The following is an 18,249-nucleotide window of genomic DNA, read 5'->3' as shown; positions in this document are numbered from 1 at the left end:
AGGTGGAAATTGCAGTGAGCCGAGATTGCACCATCGCACTCCAGCCTGGGCAAAAGAGACTCTGTCTCAAAAAGAAAAAAAAGGGCACAACAAAACAAACAAACAAACAAACAAACACATCACAAGCATTTGCTGGAGTCTCCAGACTTCATTAACCGCCTTTCAACATTTGTTTTCCTCCCAGTGTTTTTTCACTATAGTTTCTTCTAAGCATTTAAGTGATTGCCTGGAATAAAATGACCTATCTACATAAAATTACACAACAACTAAATTCATGTTCTCAAAAATATTTAATGATACAAAAGTTCATCTGTTAACTGAAAAGAGCTGAACAGAAACCATACATATTTTGTAAAATACACACACACACAGCAGAACCCCAGCTGAGACACCTCACAGTGTCAGTGATTACTATGTGGTGGTGGGCTGGAGGATCATTTTCTACATGTGTAAGCTGCTTATAAAATTTTAAAAGCAACAAGTGGGGGTTTATGAAAAACTTTCAGGAATGGGTTATCTATGGTAGCCGTGGAGCTTGCTTCCTCAAGGGCTCTTTGACCACAGGAAGCTTGGTAGCAACAATTTTAAGGTGAACCTGCCAGAGGCAAGATGAGTAAGTAGCTGCGGATTCATTTAGTTTCTGCATCCCTCCAGCATGACCGTGAGTAGCACAGCCGTGGTGCCAGCCTCCTGAGTTTACCATCTAATCAGAGGCTAGCCACACACTAGGAGTTACTGACCGTTTCTACATGCCGGAGACTGTGCTACATCTCTTATAGACATGACTTCACTTACTCCTCACCCAGGAACACTGAAGGAAGGACAACTACCCAATCTTCAAAACACAAAACAGGCTCAGGCTAAGCATCTTCCTCCAAGTTACACCACTGACAAGTGGTAGAGCCAGGATTTGAACTCAGAGCTCTATAATCAAAGCCTGCTGTCTTATCCATGATCTTGCCATCCAAACCCAAAAACAAATGACCTAGGCCGGGCACGGTGGCTCACGCCTGTAATCCCAGCACTTTGGGAGGCCAAGGTGGACGGATCACAAGGTCAGGAGCTCGAGACCAGCCTAGCCAACATAGTAAAACCCCATCTCTACTAGAAATACAAAAAAAATTAGCTAGTTTAGTGGCGGGCGCCTGTAATCCCGGATACTCTGAAAATTACATACAAAAATTACTAAGAGGCCCAGGCACAGTGGCTTATGCCTGTAATCCCAACACCTTGGGAGGCCGAGGCAGGCGGATCCCCTGAGGTTGGAAGTTCGAGACCAGCCTGACCAATAAAGTGAAACGCCATCTCTACTTAAAATACAAAAATTAGCCGGGTGTGGTGGCAGGCGCCTGTAATCCCAGCTACTTGGGAGGCTGAAGCAGGAGAATCGCTTGAACCCAGGAGGCAGAGGTTGCAGTGACCTGAGATCAGGCCACTGCACTCCAGCCTTGGCGACAGTCCGTCGCAAAAAAAAAAAACAAAAAAAAAAACTAAGAGCTTTTGTAAAGAATAGCTTCAGGCCAGGCGCAGTGGCTCACGCCTGTAATCCCAGCACTTTCGGAGGCCAAGGAGGGCGGATCACGAGGCCAGGAGTTCGAGACCAGCCTGACCAACATGGTGAAACCCTGTCTCTACTAAAAATACAAAAATTAGCTGGGCGTGGTGGCACACGCCTGTAATCCCAGCTACTCAGGAGGCTGAGGCAGGAGAATCACTTAAACCTGGGAGGCGGAAGTTGCAGTGAGCCGAGATCACTCCACTGCACTTCAGCCTGGGCGACAGAGCTAGACTCTGTCTCAAAAAAAAAAAAAAAAAAAAATTGCTTCAGCACTTTGGGAGGCCGAGGCAAGCAGATCACAAGGTCAGGAGATCGAGACCAGCCTAGACAATACGGTGAAACCCTATCTCTACTAAAAATATAAAAATTAGCCAGGCATGGTGGCGCTCGCCTGTAATCCCAGCTACTTGGGAGGCTGAGGCAGAAGAATCACTTGAACCCAGGAGGGGAGAGGCTGTAGTGAGCCAAGGTCGTGCCACTGCACCCCAGCCTGGGTGACAGAGCGAGACTCCGTCTCAAAAAAAAAAAGAATAGCTCCAATGGAGAACTCCTTACTACCTAATCTGACCCATAACAGACTGTGGAAATGATAAAAAGTCCAATCTTGTCCTTCCTCTAAATGCCCTTAAAGCCACTGCCACCAGCTGGGTGCGGTGGCTCATGCCTGTAATCCCAACACTTTGGGAGGCCAAGGCAGGTGGATCACCTGAGGACAGGAGTTCGAAACCAGCCTGGCCAACATGGTGAAACCCCTTCTCTACTAAAAATAGAAAATCAGCCAGGCGTGGTGGCTCATGCCTGTAATCCCAGCTACTCGGGAGGTTGAGGCAAGGGAATCACTTGAACCCGGGAGGCGGAGGTGGCAGTGAGCCCAGATTGCGCCACTGCACTCCAACCTGGGCAACAAGAGCGAAACTCCATCTCAAAAAAAAAAAAAAAAAAAAAAAGGATAAAAAGGCCACTGCCATCAATAATGGGATGAATCTTCATCCTGGAGAATGGTGCTGCTGCAGGTCTGACCGGCACAAGCTAGAGCTGACAGAGGCCTTGGCTCCCGGTCTCCAAACCTCCTTCCCTAAACCCTGTACAGCTTCCTGGGCCAACTCTAGCCCCAGTACAGCCACCTGACCCACAGCTGATAGCTCCCTCTAGAGGCAACGATTTTTCTTTACTGATAGGGACTGAAGAAAAAGACTTGACCTTCATACAGGCCGCATTTAAAGCCTGAAGGCAAACCTAGATTGAATGCAAATGCAATTACAGGGCACCAGTTTCATTCTTCCAGAGACTTGCTGCAAATGACCTCCAGTGAGTATAACTGTAAGATACACGGAAGTGGAGAAAGGCAAAACGTTGGTGGTGATGGATTGTCTTAAAATTCTTTACGAGGCCAGCACAGTAAAACATCGTATGAATGAGCCAGATTTCAACATAAATAAGGGGCAACTAAGAAGCTAGACTCAATTGTCTCAAAGGTATCAAAACTAATCACCATAGCAAGGTTTCCTGTGCTTATTTTAAGTCCTTTGCTGTTGGGTCTAAGAGGTGCTGAGGGGCCACTGTAAAATACTAAAGACAATGATAACCAACAGTTGTATGCAAGTGTATATAAGTGTTAAAACCCACACATCCTAATAGTCTTACAATGTGATCATGCTGGGAAGATGGAATTCTGTCAAAGCGGCGGTCACAATACCAGTTTGAACCTCAGCCCCAGGAAGTATCCTGCTGTCTTAAATGCAAAAATGATGTGACCTGGTCCCATCACCCGTTTACACAAACCACTTCCAACCTAGAGGACAGAGTCGGAAGCACCAGGGAGAACATGGAGAATGGCAGTCTGGTCACCAGCCGCCAGCACCCCCAGAAAAAAGCTCTAAATGGCAGGGTTGTTCATAGGTGCAAGTTCAGGTCCAGCCTCCCACAGGCAAAAATGGAGCTTTCCCAAGAGCTGGTCTGCCAGTCCTTCTTCCTTCAAAACAGCCCAGTCTCCAGCTCTGCCCTGTGGTTGTCTCTGGCCTCAGATCAGAAGTCAATTTGGACAAATCTACTTTTTAAGAGCCCCCAGAAGAGGTTTTCCAGATTTTTTTTTTTTTTTTTTTTGAGATGGAGTCTTGCTCTCGTCGCCCAGGCTGGAGTGCAGTGGCGTGATCTCGGCTCACTGCAAGCTCCGCCTCCTGGGTTCATGCCATTCTCCTGCCTCAGCCTCCTCAGTAGCTGGGACTATAGGCGCCCACCACCACGCCCAGCTAGTTTTTTGTATTTTCAGTAGAGACGGAGTTTCACTGTGTTAGCCAGGATGGTCTCGATCTCCTGACCTCGTGAACCGCCTGCCTCGGCCTCCCAAAGTGCTGGAATTACAGGCGTGAGCCACCGCGCCTGGCCCCGAGGTTTTCCAGATTTGAAAGAAATTTCCTCAGCATAAAACCTCAGGATTAAAAAAAAGGAAGGGCTCTTGGGTCCAAATTTATATCTATCAAACCCGTTTAAATTTTTCTTTTCTTTTTTAAAAGGTAAGGTCTTACTGTGTCGCTCAGGCTGGAGTAGTTGGTGTACTCCAGCCTGGAACTCCGAGGCTCAAGCAATCCTCCCGCCTCAGCCTCCCAAAGTGCTAGGATTACAGGTGTGCATGAGCCACCATGCCCAGCCCTATCTATTAAATCTTGATTGAATATAACAGACCAAGTACAACTGCACCAAATGGATGGGCTGTAACCATCCACACTGGCTCCAAGGAAGCAGACCGCTGGACCCCAGCTCTGCATGTGGCTCAGGCAAGGCTCATGGCGAGCCCTTGTATCCATTATGCTTGAGATCCTGCAGGTCGGCCTTCTTCCTTCCTTCTCAGTACATTGTTATGGCCCCAGTTTCCTTATTTTTATCCTGATTCTAATAACCAGGTCCTTGAAGAACTTTCTGAGGAATCTCTGTTTTAATGGCACACAAACTGTTCTCTGCTGTTTTACTCCCTCTGGACAGCAAGTATGAGTATCACACAGAAGACTAGAACAAATTCTAGCTCATGCAGCTTTAAAAGAGAAACTTAAGACTACTATACGACATTCACGAATTACACAAAAAACACTGTTGCTAATAAGGGCACCATTCATGGCCATGAAACTCCATCATATCTCTTGTGGTCAGGCTTGAGACAAAGCTTTCTGGTAGGAAAGTTTCTTCCCTTATTAAAAACGCGAGCATCACTTCATTTTTCGACAGAACTTAGGTCTTCGGTATGGTTTCTCTTTATGTGCCTCCTCAGGTTCTCTTGCTCCAATTTTCTCTGATGCTCCAGGAAGTTTAAAATTGTAATCCGTTGTGACATAAGGTACTGTCCCTTCGATCCCACGCTGAAATGGAAACACAGAGAATGCATGGAAACACTCCAGGTCCAGCCCAGAGAGGTTTACAGTGCTCTCTCACACCTAGAAGGCAGTGTCATGGTGACGGTCTGGGTGGGGACTTCTCACTTTTAAGGCATTTGATCCCTTCCTTCAGAGCCCCCTTTAATCAACTGGCTCGGTAACAAACGTGCCAAGGCCTCCCTTCTGTCCCATTCCATCAACACAGCAAACAGCGTGAGGCAGAGTGGGGGTGCAGTGTGCGTCCCTTTCAAATGAGGGACACCGGAGGATGAGAATGGTAGGAACATCCCCCGTTCCCAGAGCCCACTCGCAGCCCCTGTGGCTGGCTCTGGGGCACACAGACGCCTTGACCTGGTCCCGTGATGCCTCTGAAGACTGTCCTCAGGAGGACAAACCTGGGAGGGCCTCTGCTCGCTCCAACACAACCTACTCCTATGTAAAGGCTCCACCACGGGTTGCAGTGAGCCCAGATCGCGACACTGACACCACGAGTGACAGTGATTCATAGTCTCAGGCCTTGGAGGCAGCCCTGACACCGTCTTGGCTCACTCAGGATCTACAACAAAGTATAGGTTTCCCAGATCACCCATTCCCATGACCCCTGACCCTACTTCAGCTCTTCACTTCTGTGGACCTGAGTAGGCTCCTTCCAGGGCTGTGCCCGGGGGAAGGCTCACCTGGCACTTAAGGACACAATGCGGAACGGCAATAGCTCCAACAAGCAGACAATTCACGGTCCTTAGCTCTTCCGGGGGCACAGGGGTGAGGATGTGGTACAGCCGCTTCTCCATGTCAATGCCTCTACAGATGCCTTCAAGACACGCGCACAACACAAAAATCACCCTTTTGGAAAACATCAAACCTCTCCACCGTTAGAAACTGCAGAATGGTTTTGAACATAAGTCTTGATATCAACTCTGTTTTGTTTTGAAAATACAAAGAGCTGGCCAGGTGCAGTGGCTCACGCCTGTAATCCCAGCACTCTGGGAGGCCGAGGCGGGTGGACTACCTGAGATCAGGAGTTCCAGACCAGCTTGGGCAACACAGTGAAACCCTGTCTCCACTAACAATACAAAAAATTAGCCGGGCGTAGTGGTGGGCGCCTGCAGTCCCAGCTACTCGGGAGGCCGAGACAGGAGAATAGCTTGAACCCGGGAGGTGGAGCTTGCAGTGAGCCGAGATGGCGCCACTGTACTCCAGCCTGGGTGACAGAGTGAGACTGTCTCAAAAAAAAAAAAAAAAAAAAATACAAAGAGTCAAGAGATGGAGTCCTTGAACATTGGGACAGTTCGTACCTTCCCTGTGTTCAGCCACGAGGAACCAAAATGGTCTACGTGCAAAAGTCCTAGATTGGGCCAGCTGCGGTGGCTATGCCTGTAATCCCAGCACTGTGGAGGCTGAGGCGGGTGCATCGAATGAGGTCAGGAGTTTGCGACCAGCCTGGCCAACATGGTGAAACCCCATCTCTACTAAAATCACAAAAATCAGCTGGGCATGGTGGTGTGCACCTGTAATACCAGCTACTCGGGAGTCTGAGACACAAGAATCACTTGAACTCGGGAGGCAGAGGTTGCAGTGAGCCCAAATAGACAGGGAGAGACTTTGTCTCAAAAAAAAAAAAACAAAAAACAAAAAAAACAGCCTGGGCACAGTGGCTCATGCCTGTAATCTCAGCACTCTGGGAGGCCGAGGTGGGCAGATCACAAGGTCAGGAGTTCAAGACCAGGCTGACCAACATGGTGAAACCCCATCTGTACTAAAAATACAAAATTAGCTGGGCGTGGTGACGCATGCCCGTAATCCCAGCTACTCAGGAGGCTGAGACAGAAGAATCGTTTGAACCTGGGAGGCGGAGGTTGCAGTGAACGGAGATCACACCATTGCACTCCAGCCTGGGCGACAGAGCAAGACTCCGTCTCGGAAAAAAAAAAAAAAAAAAAAAAAGTCCTTGATTGTTGGTGAGTACAGGCCAGGGGGAAAATCCACCACTAAGGAACATACAGAAGACAACCTGATATCACTGTTCCTCCTTTATGGTCTATGAAAATGCTTTTGAGAAATACAGTGTTGTCCAAATCTGAAATGTGCATTTGAGGACTTTGCTAATTTGGGACTACTTAGCTCCAGCACCCTTCCAAAACTCCAAATTTATTGACCTCAGGAAACCAGGGCAGGTCAAGGAAGTGGGGATCCAATCCCGCTGGGCACTTCGAGCCCTGGTCCAGACCCTGGATCTGAGTGATGCGAAGTGCCAGGCTGTGGCACAATTGCGCCTGGGTTCAGGTCATTCCTGGCTGTAGGGATGAATTTTAAGGGAGGAAGTGGAGAGTTCAGTTAAGAAACTTTTCAGTAGATGCCGATGGCTGACTAGCATGCTGAGAAGAGGTGGAAGAAGCTGACATATTTTGAAGAGAGAAGCCACCAGACCATCTAATGGGCTGAAAGTACCAAATGAAGGCTAGGGGATGCCAAGGAGGGGCCAGGGTCTGACCTGGATGTCAGAGTGAATCTTCCAATGGACCAAGTACGAGCCTGGGGCAAGGAGGAGAGGGTGAGGGCAGGAGGGTCCTGGGGGTCCCAGGTCTGCACGCCAGCCAGGCACTCAAGTGAAGATGCACACCGACAAGGTGGGTTTGGAATGCAGATGAGCAGCTGTGCTGGAGGACGCTGCAAAAAGGCAGCGCCTAAGATGGATTTAGAACCCAGCAGTGACTGAGACAGCCTAGCGGAGAAGTGTCGAGCAAGAAGAGGGCCAAGCCCAGGCCCTTGGGAAGCCTACATTTACAGGAGCTGGCAGATGAAGCAGAGAAATAGCTGCTTCCTTCCTGGCCTCCAGCCCCTAAGGCGTGCTATATAGATGAGGGGGGTTCTCTGACCTCTGTAGCTTAGACACAGCTCCAAGGTCAAGACCAGTCATCTACAGTTGAAGCAGTGGATCCTTTTCTGTAGGTTTATGGATATGTTTTACTCTCAGACTCACCAAAGCCCAAGCAGTCACAGATTGGAGTCTGGGCAAGCAGGATGGGCCCATTCGTGTATCCTCTGACGTCATCCTGGATCTTGCAAAGACCAACCCAGCTGGCATTCACAGCATATAGTATATGGGTAGGGGCGACATCAGAGTGGGTAATCCGGAGTGCGACTGCATTGAAAGGGACCTGGAAAATGAATTTGCATCTCACTCTATTCATTGCTACTTTGAAAGACCACTTAATTTCTACAACTAGATTAACCAGCTATCTAAAGATAGGTCTGCCGAAGTGCCTACTCAAAAGTATCTCTGAAGAATAAAAATAGCCAGGCACAGTGGCTCACGCATGTAATCCCAGCACTATGGGAGGCCGACGCGGGCGGATCACGAGGTCAGGAGTTCAAGACCAGCCTGATCAACATGGTGAAACCTTGTCTCTACAAAAAACACAAAATTAGCCAGGCATGGTGGCGGGCGCCTGTAATCCCAGCTACTCGGGAGGCTAAGGCAGAAGAATCGCTTGAACCTGGGAGGCGGAGGTTGCAGTGAGCGGAGATTGTGCCACCGCACTCCAGCCTGGGCGATAGAGCAAGACTCGGTCTCAAAAAAAAAAATAAATAAAAAATAAAAATAAAAAATAAAATAAAAAATTCTTTAGGCTGGGCGCAGTGGCTCACGCCTGTAATCTCAACCCATTGGGAGGCCAAGGTGGGTTGATCACTTGAGGTCAGGAATTTGAGACCAGCCTGGCCAACATGGCGAAACCCTGTCTCTACTAAAAATACAAAAATTAGCCAGGGATGGTGGTGTGTGCCTGTAGTCCCAGCTACTTGGGAGGCTGAGGCACAAGACTCACTTAAACCCAGGAGGCGGAGGTTGCAGTGAGCTGAGATCGTGCCACTGCACTCCAGCTTGAATGACAGACCAAGACTCCATCTCAAAAACAAAAATTAAAAATAATAAATAAATAAATAAAATACAAAAATTTAGCCAAGTGTGGTGGCGCATGCCTTTAGTCTTAGCTACTTGGGAGGCTGAGGTACTAGAATTGAGAATCACTTGAACCCACGAAGCGGAGATTACAGTGAGCCAAGATTGTGCCACTGCACTTCAGCCTGGGTGAAAGAGAGAGACTCTGTCTCCAAAAAAAAAAGAAACAAAAAACATTTAAATTTAAAAAATAAATGTGGGCCGGGTGCAGAGGACACGCCTGTAATCCCAGCACTTTGGGAGACTGAGGCGGGTGGATCATCTGAGGTCAGGAGTTTGAGACCAGCCTGGCTAACATGGTGAAACCCCGTTTCTACTAAAAATACAAAAGATTAGCTGGGCGTGGTGGCATGCGCCTGTAATCCCAACTACTCGGGAGGCCGACGCAGGAGAATCGCTTGAACCCGGGAGGCGGAGGTTGCAGTGAGCCAAGCACGTGGCATTGCACTCTGGCATGGGCAACAAGAGTGAAATTCCACCTCAAAAAGATAAATAAATAAATAAATGTGAAGTAATACAAGACAGATTTAAGTATTGGCAGACAAATTTCACATTCACTTAAAGAGCATCTCCAGGTGAATAAATGACCCATAAACTAAAACCCCATTAGCAAAGTGACTTAGACTCTCCAGGGGAGGTAACTCAGAGGCCTGGAGCCCACGCCACCATCGGGCCCAAGAAACATATCCTTGCTGCCCAGGTCTGCCGCTTCAGCCTATGTGACCTAAGGCAAATGCTTCCACCTGACAATGCCCAATGCTCAAAGCTGTAAATGAAGCACGTCTTAGCCTTTCTCTCACAGGGTGGCCATGAAGTCACTGAGCCCCTCCATGCTTGGCAGAGTGCCTGGCACGGAGCAAGCGCTCAAAACCGGACATGCTGTGCGGCAGAGCACAGACCTGGGCTCAGAGTCGGGCGTCCTGCGGCTTCAGTCCTAGCCTCAACTTTGACTACACCATTTTGGGCAAGCTGACTCCCAGTCCCTGGCCTTGGTTTTACCATCTGTAAAATGGGGATAATAACAGGACCACGGTAAGTAGTGGAGTTACACAGGCTTAGAACAGAGTACTGCACAGAGTAAGCATTTCAGAAGTGCTACCTGCCGCTAGTTTTGTTTTTTCATCATCCCGAATCCTAACACTATCATGCTTTCCTCCCAAAACAATTATTAGCAGCCTGGATTCCAAGTTGCAAATACTCTGGTGGTGGAATCTACTTTTGACGACAGTAATGTGAAGTACTTCTTTTTTTTTTTCTTTTAAGTCGGCATCTCGCTCTGTCACCCAGGCTGGAGTGCAGTGTCGTGATCTCAGATCACTGCAACCTCCGCCTCCTGGGTTCAAGCGATTCTCCTGCCTCAGCCTCCTGAATAGCTGGGACTATAGGCACGTGCCACCATGCCTGGCTAATTTTTTGTATTTTTAATAGAGAGGGGGTTTCACTGTGTTAGCCAGGATGGTCCCGATCTCCTGACCTCGTGATCTGCCCGCCTTGGCCTCCCAAAGTGCTGGGATTACAGGTGCGAGCCACCGCGCCCGGCTAATGTGAAGTACTTTAAGAGTGTTCTCTGGGTGCCAGGTTCCACTGTGAACGCTCCCTGAATCCACACGTTCACTCTCTGAGGCCCAGTAGCACCCCTGCTCTACAGCTGAAAAGTGGAAGTGCTGGAGCAGCCCCTGCGACCAGGTGGGACATTCAAACCCAGCACGGACCCACACTTATCCTCAGTACAGAACCATGGCTAAGAGCAGTCACTGGAGCTGAACTGCCTGGGCCTGCATGCCAGCCCAGCCCCTAGTGCTGAGTCCCTCAGCCTCTCTACACCTCAGGTTCCCCATCTGTGAAGTGGGAATAACAACACAAGCTGTGTCACTGGGATGTTCTGAGGATTAAATGAGCGAGGAGTTATGTAGTGGTTAGAAAAGCGCCCAGCACACAGAAAACCACACAAGTGTGTAACAAAATGAAGACAATTTCTCCTGTAAGTTCAGATTACCTGATAGGGTGTCAGGCTATGTAAAGGAGAAAGTGGTTTGGGCATCGGGGGCTGCAGCTGGCTAAGGTAACTCAAGATGGACAGATCTCGAAGAATTTTGTTATGTGACTCTCTGAAAGGCAAATCACAACAAGGTAAGTAGACATTTAACCCTCAACGGCCACCTCCCACACCTGTCATCACAGAGGTCACATTTTCACAGAGTACTGGGCTTTCCAACGCTGCCCCCCCTTGACAGACCCCAACTGGAAAAACAGGAAGTGTAAAGACTCTCCTTTAAGTCAAAGTTGCTGGCAGCCAGAGGTAGGGGACACTTCTGGGTATTTCCACTGGGAACGTAACAGTTCAGAAAACAACTGGTTCGTCTTTGTAAATGCACAGCTGTGATAGAGACCTGAAGATTTCAGAGGACTCAGGCCTTTAGAGGAATTGAGAATGGCAGGTCTTTTTCGACGGAAGGAAAAATAATTCTTCAGCCAAATGAGGGTTAGTTACCTATTTCTTGGAGTTATTCTGAATGCAAAGTCTGTATAAACACCTATCAGTTTATGTCCAGTGAACTCAACTGGACTCTCTTTTTCTTCATCAGCAAATTCCAAAGCATCTGCAAATGCTGCGAGTCTGAAACGTCGATTTCTCATCTTGGTCTTGCTTTTTGTGTACAAGCCATCCATGTCATCTACATACTGCGGGGTAAGGTCTGGCATATATTTACTGTGGTCAGAGCGGAACTGAACCACATGGCTGGGAGACAGCAATCGGATCAGATCAATGAGAAGCAGGAGCCCCTGGTCTGTGGGGAAGAGACATTAGCACAGCTGATACACTCAAGAACAGTGACGCGCTCAAGAACAGTGACATGCTCCTACGACAAATGGATGCATTTGTTCTAAGACAAAGAAACCCATCAATACGTTGGACTTCGGCTGGGCACAGTGGCTCATGTTTGTAATCCCAGCATGCCTTGACAGGCCAAGGTGGGCGGATCACTTGAGGCCAGAAGTTCAAGATCAGCATGGCCAACATGGCAAAACCCCATCTTTACTAAAACTACAAAAATTAGCGGGGCAGAGTGGCACACGCCTGTGGTCCCAGCTACTCTGGAAGCTGAGGTGGGAGGATTGTTTGAGCCTGGGAGGCAGAGGATGCAGTGAGCCGAGATCACGCCACTGCACTCCAACCTGGGCGACAGAGTGAGACCCTGCCTCAATTAAAAACAAAAAACAAAACACTGGGCTTTAACGTGAATGTCTGAAACTAACAGTACTCACACTGCCTGTCCTTCCCTTGCAGATGCGCACATGCAGGCTTACCTGAAACCCATCCCATAGTGTTGACGACGAGAGGGGACTCTCTCTTGTAAGCGCTGAACACATATTTCACTATATCAATATAATTCTCATAGTTGTTTTTACAAGAAGGTTTCCCATAATACACCATCTTCTGTGGGGTCCTCAGGTGAGTGAAAGGTGCTCCTAAAAAGATTAAGATGAGTAATCACAAGAGTAAGGTGTGATCAATCCTGGCTACTTAAAAGGTGGTGAGGGTTTTGTTTCAGCCGTTATCACTGACAAAGAACCTCAGGAAATCTGAGACCATCCTACCTACAGGAATACTCTAATTCCATTTTTTGGAAATCTAAGCTTTCAACTTAACACAAAGACATGCTCACTTTCACATAAACGGCTAATGCCAATTATGTCCTAACATGGCCATTCATTCAGCGAACACACAAATCTGCTAACTGCTGGGCTTATTCCAGTGATTTGGGACATATCTGTAAACAAAACAGACAAACATCCCCACCCTCACAGGGCTTCTATCCCAATGAAAGGGCAATGAATAGCCATGTGTGTCTTATAGGAATACAGCAATGACTCTGTTCTAAGAGGCCCTTCACATATAGCCTCTAATTTTCTTTCTTTCTTTTTTTTTTTTAGACAGAGTTTCACTCTTGTCGCCCAGGCTGGACTGCAATGGTGCGATCTTGGCTCACAGCAACCTCCGCCTGCCAGGTTCAAGCGATTCTCCTGCCTCAGCCTCTCAAGTAGCTGGGATTACAGGCATGTGCCACCATACCTGGCTTATTTTGTATTTTTAGTAGAGACGGGGTTTCTCCATGTTGGTCAGGCTGGTCTTGAACTCCCAACCTCAGGTGATCCACCCACCTCAGCCTCCCAAAGTGCTGGGATTACAGGTGTGAGCCACCATGCCCAGCCAAGAGCCTCTAATTTTCATAACCCTGTGGCAGGTAGTAGTATCCTCATTTTTACAGATGAGGAAATTGGGAAAGAGATCAACTTGAACAAGGTCAGCCAGTCAGTAAACAGCAAGCTGGTTTAAACCCAGAGGGGCCGGCTCCTGCGTTCACACTCCTAATCATGACATATCTCCTCTGGCCAGGGACAGGGAGCTGAGCAGTTCAATGAGGGCAGGGTCCGCACAGTCAGCAGGCCAGTGACCAGGACTGTGTGTGAAAGGGTCAGAAGGGAGATGGCCTGGGTCAGTGTGATTGCAGCAAGGCCACTCAACCGTCAGAGTGGCCACTATGATGGGAGCTGCGAATTCAGCCAGCGAGGCTCCTTTCAAGGTTGGGGCCAGTAAGGGCAGGGATGTGGGGTAGCCAGCAGCAGAGGGAGTAGCCTGTATAGTTGAGAGAAGACTGAGCAAATATGCAAATATATTGTAAATAATCATAGGCAGCTTTCTTCCCACCAGAGAACCAACTTACAAATATGAAAGTGAGGAAGGCTAACGAGAGTGACCCCTGGGGTGTTAAGCCAGAATCGGATGAGTCGGAAACTCATGGCTCTCTCTCTCTGTCTCTCTCTCTCTCTTTCTCTCTTTTTTTATTTTTTTGAGACAGAGTCTCACTCTGTCATCCAGGCTGGAGTGCAGTGGCGCAATCTCAGCTCACTGCAACCTCCACCTCCCGAGTTCAGGTGATTCTCCTGCCTCAGCCTCCCAAGTAGCTGGGATTACAGGCACTCGCCACCACACCTGGCTAATTTTTGGATTTTTTAGTAGAGATGAGGTTTTGTTATGTTGGCCAAGTAAGTTGGTCTCAAACTCCTGACCTCAGGTGATCCGCCTGCCTCGGCCTCCCACAGTGCTAGGATTACAGGCATGAAGCACCGTGCCTGGTTTTAATGAAACAGATAGAAAAGGTATCTACAGAAGTATAGATCTATATGCATACATACACATATACATATGTATGTTTGGGTTTAAATATGCAATATATGCTAGCTCTGTGCGCTGAGGGGATCTAGAAACAATAACACACCAGAGGCAACAAGCGTGCACAGTACTGAAACTCTGGTTTCAATCTCTCTCCATGAAAAGAAGCCAGGGCTCTCTGGAAAAATAGCTCATTCCAAGGCTATGGAAGAGAAAGTGAAAGATGACCCCAGAACTTCCTGTTTTGCCTGAAAGTTAAGACAGTGCTCAAAAAAGGATGGAGCCATGGAGTAGCCAGGGTCAGTACAGCTGGAGAGCCCAGGCCAAGGGTGCAGTCAGGACCTAGGACGTGAGAGGAGCTCAGTAGACAGACAGGTCCTAGGAGGTGGCCAGCAGGGCAGAGCAGCTGCTTATACATAGGGATATTGTACACATAAATTAATGTGTTCAGAATAATGAGAGCCAAGTTTTCTTGTTTTTGTTTCTTTTTAAGATAGGGTCAGCTGGGCATGGTGGCTTACACCTATAATTCTAGCACTTTGGGAGGCCAAGGCAGGTGGATCACCTGAGGTCAGGAGTTTGAGACCAGCCTGGCCAACATGGTGAAACCCCGCCTCTACTAAAAATACAAAAAATTAGCCAGGCATGGTGGCGGGTGCCTGTAATCCCAGCTACTTGGGAGGTGAGGCACGTGAATCGCTTGAACCCAGGAGGCACAGGTTGCAGTGAGCCGAGATCGTGCTATTGCACTCCAGCCTGGGCAGCAAGAGCGAAACTCCATCTCAAAAAAAAAAAAAAAAAGTTGGAGGTATCACATTCTCTGACTTCAAAAGCAGTTATAATTAAAAGAGCATGGTCCAGACCGGGCTACAAAGTGAGACACTGCCTCTACAAATAATTGTTCAAAAATTAGCCAGGTGTGGGCCGGGTGCGGTAGCTCACGCCTGTAATCCTAGCACTTTAGGAGGCTGAGGCGGGTGGATCACCAGGTCAGGAGATCGAGACCATCCTGGCTAACGTGGTGAAACCCCATCTCTACTAAAAATGCAAAAAATTAGCCGGGCGTGGTGGCGGGCACCTGTGGTCCCAGCTACTCGGGAGGCTGAGGCAGGAGAATGGCGTGAACTCAGGAGGCGGAGCTTGCAGTGAGCCGAGATCACGCCACTGCACTCCTGCCTGGGTGACAGAGCGAGACTCCGTCTCAAATAAAATAAAATAAAATAAAAAAATAAAAATTAGACAGGTGTGGTGGCTAATAATAGCTGTCATCCTACCTACTCAAGTGAGGTAGGAGGATCCCTTCAGCCCAGAAGCTTGAGGTTGCAGTAAGCTATGATCACACCACTGTACTCCAGCCTCAGTGACAGACTGAGATCCTGTCTCAAAGGAAAAAATAAGGCCAGGTGCAGTGGCTCACACTTGTAATCTCAGGACTGTGGGAGGCTTAGGTGGGAGGATCACTTGAGCTCAGGAGTTTGAGACCAGCTTGGGCAACATAGGGTGACCCTGTTTCTACAAAGTCTAAAAAAAATGGAGTTAGGCTTGGTGGTGCATACCTGTTTTCCCAGCTACCTGCAAGGCTAGCCTGAGCTCAGAAGGTGGAGGATGCAGTGAGCTGTGATTACGCCACTGTACTCCAGCCTGTGTGACAGAGCAAGACCCGGTCTCAATAAATACATATTTTTAAATTAATTTTTAAGTAAAACAGCATGGCAGGATCAGGCATGGTGGCTCTGCCATCTCAGTGCTTTGGGAGGCTAAGGCAGATCACCTGATTCCAGGAATCCAAGGCTGCGGTGAGCTATGATTGTGCTAATTAATGCACTCCAGCCTGGGTGACAGAGTGAGACACTGTCTCTCTCAGAAACCAAGCACGGTAATGGCATAAAAAAAGACATATCACCCAATGGAACAGCATAGAAAGCCTGGAAATAAACACTGCATTTACAGCCAATTGACTTCTGACAAAGGTGCTAATAACAAAACAAGGGGGAAGGACAGTCTTCAATAAATAAGGCCGGGAAATCTGGTTATCCACGGGGAGAAGAAGGATACTAGATATCCTTATCAAACACCATATACAAAAATCAACTCAAAATGGAATAAAGACTTAAGTATTAAGACCTGAAACTGTAAACCTACTAGAGGAAAAGCTTCATGACACTGGTCTAGGTAACAATTTTTTGGATATGACCCTGAAAACAAAGGTTAACAACAGACAAACGAGATGGCATCAAACTAAAAAGCTTCTGCATAACAAAGGAAAAAATTCCAAAGAGACAACCCTCAGAATGGGAGAAAACATCTGTAAATCATCCATCTGATAAGGAGTTAATATCCAAAATATGTAAGGAACACAAGAAACTCAACAGCAAGAAAACAAATAACCCAACTGAAAAATGGGTAAGGCACTTGTACTGACTTCAAAACTTACTGAAAAGCTATAGTAATTAAAACAATATGATACTGGGTCAAGGACAGACATGTACACCGAAGAAACAGAAACGGAACCAGGAAATAAGCCCATACATATAAGATCAAACAATCTTCAAGACAGTCTTTTCAACAAATGGTGGTGGAAAATCTCAATATCTATATTCAAAAGAAAGAAGCTGGACCAATTCCTTACACTATATGAAAATATTAATTCAAAATGGATCAAAAACCTAAACTTAAGAGTAAAAACTGGGCTGGGTGTGGTGGCTCACACCTGTAATCCCAGCACTTTGGGGAGGCCGAGGCAGGTGGATCACGAGGTCAGGAGATCGAGACCATCCTGGCTAACACGGTGAAACCCCGTCTGCACTCCAGCCTGGGCGACAAAGCAAGACTCCATCTCAAAAAAAAAAAAAAAAAAAAAGAGTAAAAACTGAACAAACAAATTCAGGCTGAAAAATTTAAAAATAAAAAAATTTAAAAAGTTAAAAACTATAAAGCTCTTACAAGAAAACATTAGAGACAATCATGATGACATTGGATTTAGTAATGATTTCAAGGATGTAACACCAAAAGCATAGGCAACAAGTGAAAAAATAGATACACTGAACTTCATCAAAATTAAGAACTGTGCATCAAAGGTTACTGTCAAGAAAGCAAAAAGACAACAACCTACAGAACAGGAGAAAACATTTGCAGATTGTACATCTCATAAAGGATTAATATAAAGAACTACTATTAATATGAAGAACTACTAAACTCAACAAAAAATAACAATCCAATTCAAAAACATGCAGGCTGGGACCGGATGCCGTGGCTCACGCCTGTAATCCAGGCACTTTAGGAGGCCAAGGCAGGTGGATCACCTGAGGTCAGGAGTTCGAGACCAGCCTGGCCAACACGGTGAAACCCCATCTCTACTAAAAATATAAAAATTAGCTGGGCATGGTGGCGGGCATCTATAATCCCAGCTACTCTGGAGGCTGAGGCAGGAGAATCGCTTGAACCCGGGAAGCAGAGGTTGCAGTGAACTGAGATCACACTACTTCACTCCAGCCTCGGCACTCCGTCTCAAAAAGAAAAACAAACAAAAAACAAAAAAACAAGCAGGCTGAGTGCTGTGGCTCAAGCCTGTAATCCCAGCATTTTGGGATGCTGAGGCGGGTGGATTGCCTGAGGCCAGGAGTTCGAGACCAGCCTGGCCAATGTGGTGAAACCCTATCTCTACTAAAAATATAAAAATTAGCCAGGCGTGGTGTAGTTCCAGCTACTTGGGAGGCTGAGGCAGGACAACTGCTTGAACCCGGGAGGTGGAGTCTGTAGTGAGCCGAGATCACGCCACTGCACCTCAGCCTGGGCGAAAGAGCAAGACTGTCTCAGAAACAAACGAACAAAAAAAACACACAAGCAATATTCAAGGACTGGAACAGACATTTTTCCAAAGAAGATATACAAATGGCCAATAAGCACATGCTCAACATCATTAGTCATTTAAGGGAATGTAAATGAAAACCAACATGAGACATTACTTCACACAAACTCAGACAGCTATAATCAAAATAAGCATTGGTGGGGATACGGAGAAATCAGAACTCTTGTGCATTGCTGCTGGGAATGTGAAATGCAGCTACTGTGAAAAACAGTTTGGCAGTTCTCAAAACATTAAACACAGAACTACCATAAGACCCAGCAATTCCACTCCTCGGTATACACCTGGAAGAACTGAAAGCAGGATATGGAGGAGATATTTGAA

At 47.3% G+C, this 18,249-nt stretch overlaps 1 protein-coding gene across 5 annotated transcripts in view; it reads right to left on the bottom strand.

Moving 5' to 3' along the window:
- Window positions 1–271: 271 nt before the first annotated feature.
- Window positions 272–18,249, bottom strand: part of NOL9 (nucleolar protein 9) — a 33,947-nt gene continuing 15,969 nt past the window's right edge. For 3 of the 5 annotated variants that reach the window (XM_031002654.3, XM_019010485.3, XM_019010481.3), the window contains 6 exons: window positions 12,194–12,355; window positions 11,376–11,673; window positions 10,881–10,992; window positions 7,904–8,081; window positions 5,601–5,734; window positions 272–4,908 (listed from right to left, as the gene is read on the bottom strand). In XM_031002654.3, the coding sequence (XP_030858514.1) occupies window positions 4,759–4,908; window positions 5,601–5,734; window positions 7,904–8,081; window positions 10,881–10,992; window positions 11,376–11,673; window positions 12,194–12,355 (1,034 nt within the window). In that variant the 3' untranslated portion in view covers window positions 272–4,758. Of the gene's footprint in view, window positions 4,909–5,600; window positions 5,735–7,903; window positions 8,082–10,880; window positions 10,993–11,375; window positions 11,674–12,193; window positions 12,356–18,249 lie in introns of those variants that run through there. The other 2 variants (XM_055383196.2, XM_055383214.2) reach the window with 2 other exon arrangements.

Source organism: Gorilla gorilla, chromosome 1 (assembly GCF_029281585.2).
Source record: "Gorilla gorilla gorilla isolate KB3781 chromosome 1, NHGRI_mGorGor1-v2.1_pri, whole genome shotgun sequence".
In the NCBI taxonomy this organism is placed as follows: Eukaryota; Metazoa; Chordata; class Mammalia; order Primates; family Hominidae; genus Gorilla; species Gorilla gorilla.
This window is presented reverse-complemented; position numbering and strand designations above follow the sequence as displayed.